Source organism: Cyprinus carpio, chromosome B21 (genome assembly GCF_018340385.1).
Source record: "Cyprinus carpio isolate SPL01 chromosome B21, ASM1834038v1, whole genome shotgun sequence".
NCBI lineage: Eukaryota > Metazoa > Chordata > Actinopteri > Cypriniformes > Cyprinidae > Cyprinus > Cyprinus carpio.
In genome coordinates, this window is record NC_056617.1 from 20423378 (window position 1) to 20434818 (window position 11441).

An 11441-nucleotide genomic window follows, 5' to 3' on the forward strand; every position below is an offset into this window, starting at 1 on the left:
GTCCATTTCACAAAGTTGACAGCAGCATCCTCGACAGCCTGGAAGTCTCTTGATATCTGTTTAAGGGCATCATGTGCTGACATGACCATCCTATGGGCTGAAAGGATGTCCACTCCTCCCGTCTGCAGGTACTTTGAGAGTGGACGCTCAAACATGCGGAGAAACAACTGAGCTGTCAGGATTGACCCATCCAAAGTGCACACACACACACACATACACACACACCCGGAGCAGTGGGTATCATTTATGCTGCGGCGCCCGGGGAGCAGTTGGGGGTTCGGTGCCTTACTCAAGGACACCTCAGTCGTGGTATTGCCGGCCCAAGACTCGAACCCACAACCTTAGGGTTAGGAGTCAAACTCTCTAACCATTAGGCCACAACTTCCCCTACATTTGCGCACATTTGGGTGCGTACATTTGCTTCCACTGACTTCTGTTCTTGTATGGCTCCAAGTGTGGACACCACATCAATGTACAGACAGTCTTGAGGCTTGCTGAGATGCTCTTTCAAGCAGACATCATACTTTCCCAATAAAATTATCATCTCCAAAAAATTTTCATGGTCAATGCTATTGATGTCTAGAGTATATGCAGCCTCATTCTCTACCTGTTTGTAGCTTAGACCTCTCTTCCCTATTACTTTCACAACCTCCACTACTCGTTCCAAAACTTGACGCCTCCTTTTTACCTGATCTCTGTGCGCTGTCAGTTGTCTGGCCCCTAATAGGTTGCTAATGTCAGCTTTTGAGCATTTTACAAAATAGGCTTCAGCACAAGTTCTGTGTGCCATGCTTTTTTCATGCTCTTCGACTCTCTGGTGAACACGTCTCCAGTCTGACATTCCAGTCACAAAAGTGCTGGAGTCAGTTACCTTGCTGAATGTCAGGCATACAAAACAAAACAAAGCATGACGTTTGCTACAATATGTCAGCCACTTTCTGAGTATGCCATCTCTGCTTGTGAACACCTTCTTCACTACAGGGTCCTTCACATCTTGTCTTGGGTGATGATTTAAAAATGCCTGAATCATGGCCAGGTCGGGATGAACACAGTAATCATGTACACCCCGATCTTCCTCTCTCTCTCTCCTCTTTTTCTAGAACCTTGCTTAACAAGATAGAGCGAGATGAATAATTGTTATTTATTTACTTGATACCTAAAATCTGTACAATTTAAACAACACCACACTAGTAATGACCAGAGCTGTTTATTCAATATTTATTGCTTGGAGCTGTTCTCATTTATTTAATTTTTTTATTTGATAGCCTATTAAATGGTGAATTCAAATATTTAAATGTTGATGATTAATATTATCTTTATATTTACACAGTTAAAATCATCCTTTTGTTTAATTATAAATGAGAAATTAGCTGTTTATATGTATGTGACATATGGCCAGTGCTGTACATGTTTGGGGATTTGACCTGCAGTCTGCATTTAAGAGCAATGGATAGTGGGTTCTGACCAAACAAGAGAAACCAGCGCAGTCTGCAGAGGTGGTGTACAGGTATATTACGCATGATTTCAGGGGAACTGAAATGTTGACTCAAGTGTTATACCAGTTTTGTTTTTCTGACTTTTGTCTAATTACATTTTATCTGTTTTATCTTAACTTTATTTCTTTATGTACTAAAACACCTTTGCATTAAGTAATTTTAGATTCCATGTAAATATTTTAATTGTAGAATAAGACAGAAAAATATTTTATAGTTCATATAACGTAATAAAGGCTATGCATGTCAAATATTACTGCAATATTCAAGTACTTTACTGTTATGACAATAACCACATGGTTTAAAAACACACAAACCATGTACAGTATTGTCCCAATCATTGTTTGTTTTCACGTTTCACCAGCCACTCGTGATGTTTCTGCTTTTACTCTGCTACAGCCACCGCTATCAAGGGGTTTCTATGAATTAGTTTTAAACTTTCAGTGAAAGAACACACTTGCCCATGGAAAACTCCATAAACACACTTGACTGCCAAAAAAGCACGGGGGACCAATTTGTGTTTTATTAAAAGTGTTTATGTATTCTACACTCATTAGGACAGGCTAGATGCCTCCGTTTCTCCTGCTTGCGAGCTCCTTACTGATTCAAGTTCACCCACTCTCCTCCCCTCCTCCTGCTTGTCCCTTTGACCCGCATCACTCACAGAGCGAGTCTGTTGTGATGATGCTGTGAAAGGTTCAGAACTCCCTACAGAGAACATGTTGGAAATCTTCGCACATGTCGCGGCATCCGCCTTCAAACTTTTGAGCTTCTTTTTCCTGAGCTTTTCAGCACCACCTTTTCTCTTTGGTCTAACCATTTTGAGAAACCGAGAGGAAAGGGGAGGAGAGGTGAAGCAATATTTACATAAAGTGGTTGGAGCAAGAACCCATATCGCTCCGTCTGGTGCATTGTGATGGCCTTGGCGGAAAAAAAATAAAAATAATATAACATAAATAAAATAAGACAGATTACCAGTCCAGCCCTGCCAGATTCAGACAAGTGATAGATTTAATATAGATTTTATTGAATTTGGTTGATTTTCATTTTATTTTCTTATCCATTGTTTTCTGTGATGCTTTTGTTCAGCTGATTAGTATGAACTTGTTCTGTTATCTAGTTTTGTTCATGCTCATGATGATAATGCTGTATGCAGAGTGGTTTGTGTTATTTTTATTAATCTCAAGTAGGGCACAGTGAGTGGAAATATGTGAACCGCTACAGATTTTACAGCCTAGCACTTGCAGAAGGTATTTGGACTCTTCAATCACATGAATAAATGTAGGATGACCAGACCTATCAAAAACACATGGGTGCCGTCAGAATGAGAGAAACGTCACAATAATCCACAAGTAATCCACAGCACTCCAGTCCATCAGTTCACATCTGGAGAAGACAAAAACTGAGACAAATCCAGCATTAAGACGCTTTTAACTGAAATACATAGAGTCCATAATCCATAATAACAGTTCCTCCAGTGAAAAAGTGTTCTGGTGTGAATCAGGAGAGAAATCTGCACAGATCAAGCAGCGTTTAAACAGCTCTAAACAAATATGTGACTGGATTTTGATGTGAGAGACGACAGCAGATGCACTTTTTCCCTGGAGGAAGTGTTATTATGAATTATGGAATTAGAAATCACCATAATTGTAAAAATAGCACTAGCACTAAAAGTAAATGTTTAATTGTGAGTCTTCCAAAAGTTAGTTTTAGGAGGTTGTAGAGAGGTGCAGTCACTCTTACTAAAGCAATTATTGTTTTCAACTTTAGAGCACATTTACTCAAAAATGATGGGATCGACCAACTCACCATATCACCATGATGGATGGGGAGGATTAAAAAATGAAAGTCTCAATGCTCAAATCGGATTCAGAGAAGGGCTGGATCATTGGATATACCTGCCCTGATCGCTGCACCTTTATTATTGATGAAAGATGAAAATAGCAAACCGTTTGGACAGTAGTACAGACAGACAGATGTTGTGTGGGCTTAACAAACCACTAAAGAAATCATATGGCCTGCTTTTATCTGTGGCCAAAGAAGATTAGATCACTATATTTATTCATGTTATATTTCTCTGATTTGAACGAGGAGGCTTCACATACTCTGAAGACCACCAATGGAATTACAAAGAATTCTTCTTTATTTTTACATGTTTTGTACACACTCGCCACTATTTTTGTGTATATGCAGAGATGTACATGCGCATAAAAGACTACATTATCAGGAAAAGATGCAAGTGAACTGTTTCAATAACCAAAACACAAACAACAGCTGGACAAAACCATGGGAAAATCTCTTCTTTCTGTCTTTTTTCCAAATTTTTACACAATAACGAATGTGTAAGGCTCACATGTTCAGACGGACTAACAGGTGTTGACTGAGAGACGCTGAAGACGCCGTGATGACAGACAGCGGGCTTTGATCTTCAGTCTGCTGTCTGGCCTTTTACTGACCGCTAAATTAGGAGCCCTGGAAGCATGAGGAATGTACACTTGTGTCGATTCGTAAGAAAATACAGTAAACATAAACAGCTTAGTGGCATGCAAATGAAGAATAACTTCTAATAATAATAAATAAATGAATAATGGAATAACCCTGATCATTAAATTAGCTAATAAGTCAATAACATTCTAGCAAACCGACAAAAACTTAACATAGGCTGAACAGACGGACCTACAAAAGGGGATGTGAAATACATCGTTTTAATGCCAGAAAACAAAAGCTAAAGTAACCGTGAATAAACGAACATCTCTGCAGATTCGTCCCATTCATATCCCCTCATGAAACACAAAGATAAAGTTCTGATGTCATTCAAGAGCAGATTCAAATCTTATTGGTTTCTCTTCGCTTCAGACCGTTGCTTAAATAGTTTCACATCTAGTTTTCTTCAACATTTACACTACTACTAAAAACTTTGGGATGGAAAGGAACTGAAAAGCTAGTTGATCCGTCGAGTCGGCCCAAGACTGTACGACGTGCTCGCTTTGATCGAGTGAGCCACATTTGTAGATCTTCACTACCTAGACAAGCATCCTATGTGATTGTTGTGCATGAGGTTTGTGTGTAAAATGTCTCAAAGGGCCTGGGAATGTCAAACATGGAGCGCCGGCACACCGCATGCATGGCTTTTAGCTGGAAATGTGCTGGCTTCACCAATCGAATCCCCTTCAGACCCCTAAAGGAAAGGTGAATGGACACGGATGACCTTTGCCCTCCTCGGCCCACCGGAGAACGAATGAAGCATGCATGCTAGCTGGGACGCGTCCGCTTTCGGAGGACGACTCGATTTGGTTGCAGCTCTGCCACATTTCTAAAGGCACACCAACTGTTGACATTCACAGCCAAAGGGGAATTACTCGTTTAATGACTCTTTCATCGAGTAAAGCTCATGCTCGGCCTCGACGCCCGTGGCTCGTTCCGAGCGTTTAGTGCCAGCTAGTTTTCAATGAAGAAGAACAAATAGTGAAGGAATGATGGACCGTCCTCATCTGCTGGAGACGAGCGACTACATGGAGATGTTGCTGTACAGCTGCTCGATTTCCGTCTTGAAGTACTCCTTCAGCTCTGGTCTCTTGGATTTTAAAGTAGGGGTCAGTAATCCGTTTTGTATGGAGAACATTTCTTTATGGATGTGGATGTCTTTAACCTGGCGGGAGTCAAAGAAAGCGCCGTGAGTTATCAAGTCAAGCAGCACTACACATGCTCACTCTTAAAAACAAAGCTTCTTCTTTTAGCATCCACGGTACCCTGCAGGGAAACTTTCCCTTTAGATTAATCAAATCTTCTTCACACTAAGGAAAGGTTCACTAAAAGGTTTTCTCTGTGGCACTGAAAAAACGTAAGAATGCAATGTAATAACTACATTGGCTTAAGCATACTTTAATATATTATGAGAAGTGTTTTCTGCTGCTGTGCCTTTAGAACATTTTTGTGTTGCTTTGATGTCATCATGCTGAAAAGCCACATCATGGATATTTTACATTAAAACTCCTTGACGAAAGACATGTAAATACTATACTATAATACTATCATATTCAAGAAAAAAAAAAAAGTTTCTGCTTTTTATTTATTTTTTTATTTTTGCTGTGTGCTTAACCATATGTATCCAAAAGTGACAACATCTCCCTTTTGGGGACGTCCTCGTTTGTAAAAATTATAAAGTAAATCAAGTTTTTGTTGAATGCTAATGTTGTGAACGCACCTGTTCAAATGAATGGAGGCCACTGGCTTTTCCCAAGCGCACCATGTCATCCAGAATGGCTTTCTTCAGCTCCTTCAGACACGAAACAGAGACCAAGGACAAAAACCACTAACATGGTGAACGCTGCACATCACACGGTGAGCAATACACTTTTTTTTTTCTTGGGGAGACTTAGTGCAATATACACTTATATTATATATAGAATTCTCCACTTGCTTTTGTTGAAAGTCAGTTTTAGAGTAACTCGACTCTCTATTGTGCAAGTCTGTAACATGGTTAAATTTGTGATTCATGTGTTTGTTGAATGTGCACTACGTGATATATGTGTGATATATGCTATCCTAATTTCATTGTACGTGTGTATAATGACGATAAAAGCTTTACTTTATTTCCACACAGCTCGTCATAGCATCCCACAAAGCCCTTCTTCTGAGCCCACGAGGGTAGGACCTCCGGATCCGGGACGATGACTCCCACCAGACACGACTGCACACACAATCATCAGCCGTTATGAACCGGTCAGCGCGGTGAACTCGTGCTGCGCTACAGGAGCGTGAGCCACTGACCTGCAGGCTGTCCCCGTGAACATAGAGCTGAGACACGGGCTCGCTGCGGATGTAGATGCTCTCGATCTTCTCCGGGGAAATATATTCTCCTTGAGCTAACTTGAAGATGTGCTTCTTCCTGTCGATGATCTTCAGCGTGCCGTTCTGATGGGAACAAACAAAAGAAGCCATCATTTATCTGAGCGAGCAGGACGGTCCAAACGGTTCTTTACACTGGTTTCTGTGTGTGGTTTTAACTCAGTGCTGGTGTTCTGGTTAAAGATTCAAGAAGAAGCCTTGAAGCACAAGGTCAGATTTCTGTACGGACAGATCATAACATCAGACACAGCGTCATGTAAAGGAAGACGTACCGGCAACCATTTGCCAATGTCTCCAGTGTGAAGCCATCCGTCTGCGTCCAGCGTCTCAGCCGTCCTCACGGGATCCTTCAGATAACCCTTGAAGACATTTGGGCCTTTCACACAAATCTGAATCAAGAAAGAAACAGTTCAGGTGATGATTGATTTTGAGTGCTGTTTTGCAAAGTTTTCCGTTCTTCCTCACAGTCTCACTAAAGACAGATGCGTAGAGCAATGAAAGGATTTGTTCAGCCATTTATGGTTCAGAATTTCACGATATTTATATTGTTCACTCCAGATTTATTAAATTACTTTTTACATCATGCATTAGACATTTTAGAGAAATTGTGTTTACATTTCTGCAAATACAAGTAGGTTTCTACGTTTTGGTTTCCTGATTGTAAACTAGATTTTCAGAGGATTTCTGCGCAGGCCGTGTTCACAAACCTCTCCCTCTCCTTTAGCAGCAAAGTAGTTCTTCTCAGCCACATCCAGCAGTTTAATGAGATTACAGGGCAGCGGAGCGCCTACATGACCTGCAGAAACACACAGGAGGAGAAGAACTGCATCACAACAGCTTTAGCACGTCATCCAGTCTTCAGCAGAATCTCCACAGCATTGATGAACACCGAGAGACACCTGCAAACATTTCAGTACAGAGCTGGAAAATGATTGTGTTATATATAACTCCTGAAAACTCTTTACATGCTGTCCTGTTTTAAAATAAATACATATACAGTACAGACCAAACGTTTGGAAACATTACTATTTTTAATGTTTTTGAAAGAAGTTTCTTCTGCTCATCAAGCCTGCATTTATTTGATCAAAAATACAGAAAAAATTTAATATTGTGATATATTATTACAATTTGAAATAATTGTTTTTAAATTTATTATACTTTAAATTATCATTTATTTCTGTGATGCAAAGCTGAATTTTTAGGATCATTATCACATGATCCTTTAGAAATCATTCTAATATGATGATTCATTATCAAAGTTGGAAACAGTTCTGCTGCTTAATATTTTTTCAGAACATGTGATACTTTTTTAGGATACTTTGATGAATAAAAAGTAAAAAAAAAAAAAAGCTATGTTTTTAAAATATAAATATTTTCCAATAACAATATACACTACTGGACAGTAATTTGGGGTCAGTAATTTTTTTTTTCTTTCTTTTTTTTAAATAAAATCAATACTTTTATTCATCAAGGATGTGTTAAATTGATAAAAAGTGATAGTAAAGAAAATATATTATTAGAATAAATATTATTAGAATTTTTATTTTTATTTTGAATAAATGCAGTTCTTTTTAACCTTTTATTCATCAAATATATTAGACAGCAGAACTGTTTCCAACACTCATAATAAATCAGAATATTAGAATGATTTCTAAATGATCATGTGATAGACTGGATGTTAAAAACTATTATTTTAAATTGTAATAATATTTCACAATATTACTTTTTTTTCTGTATTTTTGATCAAATAAATGCAGGCTTGATGAGCAGAAGAAACTTCTTTCAAAAACATTAAAAATAGTAATGTTTCCAAACTTTTGGTCTGTACTGTATAACACAATCCCCCAGGCAAAGAGTAATATCATGTATTATCTGGTGTACAGTATTTGTATACTGTATACTGTTTAAAGGGGATAAAGACTGAAAAACACAGGTGACCGACTGTACATGACATCACTACTGAGGGCAAAACTCAAATGACGTGTCATGTAAAAACCAGCCACAAGAGGGAGAGCTGTGCGTACAGATGCCACAATCAAGACATTTTCTCACAATTGCTTCACACTGCTGCACAATATTCAACTGACTGAATGCACATGGTGTCAGTCTTTGGAGGATATAAAGGTGTATTTCTGATCGGTCAGTCTGCTTACAGTACACCGTTCATACGCATGTGAACCCTGGAGACGGGAAAACAAGCACGCTGCGCTCCAAAGTTCAGGTTTGCTGAACTCTGCCCTGTGAACTGATATCATGTGGAGACGTGTGACCGATAGAAGATCGACGTGACCTCTGAGCCGCATTAAAACAAACATTCAGTCTGCAGGATTGCAGCGATGCGGTGCACATTTTTTCTGCCTTAAGGTTTTTACTTTGTAACCGTTTAATAAAAGCAATAATAAGCATATTGAGTGTGTTACAAAAACAGATCAGCTGTTATCAGTATCAGTCATTCATCACGACATGTTAGAATAATAATCATACTACACTGAAATAAATCATACTCTTAATTTGTTACATCGGTTCCCGGGTTCGTTCAAACACTTAAACTGGTTTTATTATGAATTATTATGATTAAATCAGGTAAAAATAGCTCTTTAAGGTAACAGTCGGAGGTTAGTAGTATTTACGGTGAAGTCTGTGCGATCAGTAAAGATAACCATTAAAAAAGTATTAATAATAGCATAATTAATAATAATACAGTTTTGACTGCTTACACACACATAATTCACTATGTATCACACAAATCTAACAGGAAGTATCTTGATATCTTGAACACAACCAATCATAATGTCACACTAATTCATCACTAACTCCTCCCACGTGCTTCACTGAACAGGCCTATAAACACACAGCTACACATCTACACACACTTGATGTGTTTCTTCTCTGTCATACTGTATAATACTGTATTCACAAACACAAATGCTTACAGTAAAAAAAAAAAGTTTGGTTTTGCTTGATGTGTTTGTGATATTTTGAATGCAGTGCTTAATTTTGCAAGAGATGTGAGGCATTTTGCATTTTGTGTGCAATTCTTAGATTTGTTTTTAAAAGGTTTTTAAAAAGGGCAAAGTTTAAAAAATGTAAGTAGTTGAAAAAAAACTTTAATAACATCATCAATGATGATTCTTTTAGCATTTTTCTTTGAGGAGTGTTTTCTTCTAGACTGAACATCAGACTGATATAAATCAGTACAGTAGCTCAGATGTGTGAGTGCTGATTGTGCTGATGAGAGTCTCACCGGCCGTCCAGTCTCCAGGGGTGGTGTAGGTGCATCCAGCGGTGCACTCCGTCTGACCGTACGCCTCGTACACCTGACAGCCCAGCGCCGCTCTCAGGAAGTCCAGCACGGCCGGAGACGCAGGAGCCGCTCCGGTGATGATCATCCGTAACCTGCCGCCCAGACTGGCCTGTGAGGAGATCAGACGAGCGGTCAGAGATCACACGAGCGGTCAGAGATCAGACGAGCGGTCAGAGATCAGACGAGCGGTCAGACAACAGACGAGCGGGCAGAGATCAGACGAGCGGTCAGACAACAGACGAGCGGTCAGACAACAGACGAGCGGTCAGAGATCAGATCAGTGGTCAGAGATAAGACAAGCGGTCAGAGATCAGACAAGCGGTCAGAGATCAGACGAGCGGTCAGACAACAGACGAGCGGTCAGACAACAGACGAGCGGGCAGAGATCAGATGAGTGCTCAGAGATAAGATGAGCGGTCAGACAACAGACGAAAGGTCAGACAACAGATGAGTGGTCAGACAACAGACGAGCGGGCAGAGATCAGATGAGCGGTCAGACAACAGACGAGCGGGCAGAGATCAGACGAACGGTCAGAGATCAGACGAGCGGTCAGACAACAGACGAACGGTCAGACAACAGACGAGCGGGCAGAGATCAGACGAGCGGTCAGAGATCAGATGAGCGGTCAGAGATCAGACGAGCGGTCAGACAACAGACGAGCGGTCAGAGATCAGACAAGCGGTCAGACAACAGACGAGCGGTCAGACAACAGACGAGTGGTCAGACAACAGACGAACAGTCAGACAACAGACCAGCGGTCAGAGATCAGACGAGCGGTCAGAGATCAGACAAAGCGGTCAGAGATCAGACGAACGGTCAGACAACAGACGAGCGGTCAGAGATCAGACAAGCGGTCAGAGATCAGACAAGCGGTCAGAGATCAGACGAACGGTCAGACAACAGGACGAACGGTCAGACAACAGACGAGCGGTCAGAGATCACACGAGCGGTCAGAGATCAGACGAGCGGTCAGACAACAGACGAGCGGTCAGACAACAGATGAGCGGTCAGAGATCAGATGAGCGGTCAGAGATCAGACGAGCGGTCAGACAACAGACGAGCGGTCAGACAACAGACGAGTGGTCAGACAACAGATGAGTGGTCAGACAACAGATGAGCGGTCAGAGATCAGACGAGCGGTCAGACAACAGACGAGTGGTCAGACAACAGATGAGTGGTCAGACAACAGATGAGCGGTCAGAGATCAGACGAGCGGTCAGAGACCAGCACTGCTCATCACGCACCTGGATCTTGTGGAAGAAGATCTTGTCCCAGACGCTGTTGCAGCGGATCACGCCGCGCTTCACCTCCAGCCCTTTCCTCTTTGCAGCGAAGTTCAGCAGCCAGCGCTTCAGAGGGGTGTTAGCCTGACTGAAGATCTGAGCGACGACAGACAGCACGTGCGCAGTGTTTTATGGGTTCATTCCTAGGTGTAATGGTTATCCTTCTGTCCAGATTGTATTTTCTATCCCCTAAACCTACCCCTCACACAAAACTACAGACATTATTTCTACATTCTCAAAAACACAGTTTAGTTTGTTTTTAAACCATTTGGTTCACAGGGACACATGAAGTGTAAACTTTAAAGTTAATTTATGTCAAAAATATGATTTTAAAATATGATTTAACACTTAAATACTTCAGGAATATGTTTGTAGATCAGTCAGTTTGTGCAGGACTTTCATATGCGTCTCACCTTGTCATACATGCGGTTCAGGAGCCGCGGCACCACTGGAAATATAGTGGGCTGGAGAGCCTTCATGTCGTCAGAAAGCAGACGGATATCGCCTTGGAA

At 40.8% G+C, this 11441-nt stretch overlaps 1 protein-coding gene across 2 annotated transcripts in view; it reads right to left on the reverse strand.

The window, feature by feature from the left end:
* Positions 1-3356: 3356 nt before the first annotated feature.
* LOC109107411 (long-chain-fatty-acid--CoA ligase 6-like) overlaps positions 3357-11441 on the reverse strand; it is a 28972-nt gene continuing 20887 nt past the window's right edge. For both annotated transcript variants that reach the window (XM_042747702.1, XM_042747703.1), the window contains exons 12-20: positions 11343-11441; positions 10891-11025; positions 9586-9754; positions 7049-7137; positions 6614-6730; positions 6264-6407; positions 6082-6183; positions 5698-5769; positions 3357-5142 (exon numbers count right to left, since the gene is read on the reverse strand). The exon at positions 11343-11441 is cut by the window's right edge and continues 36 nt beyond it. In XM_042747702.1, the coding sequence (XP_042603636.1) occupies positions 5002-5142; positions 5698-5769; positions 6082-6183; positions 6264-6407; positions 6614-6730; positions 7049-7137; positions 9586-9754; positions 10891-11025; positions 11343-11441 (1068 nt within the window). In that variant the 3' untranslated portion in view covers positions 3357-5001. The remainder of the gene's footprint in view (positions 5143-5697; positions 5770-6081; positions 6184-6263; positions 6408-6613; positions 6731-7048; positions 7138-9585; positions 9755-10890; positions 11026-11342) is intronic.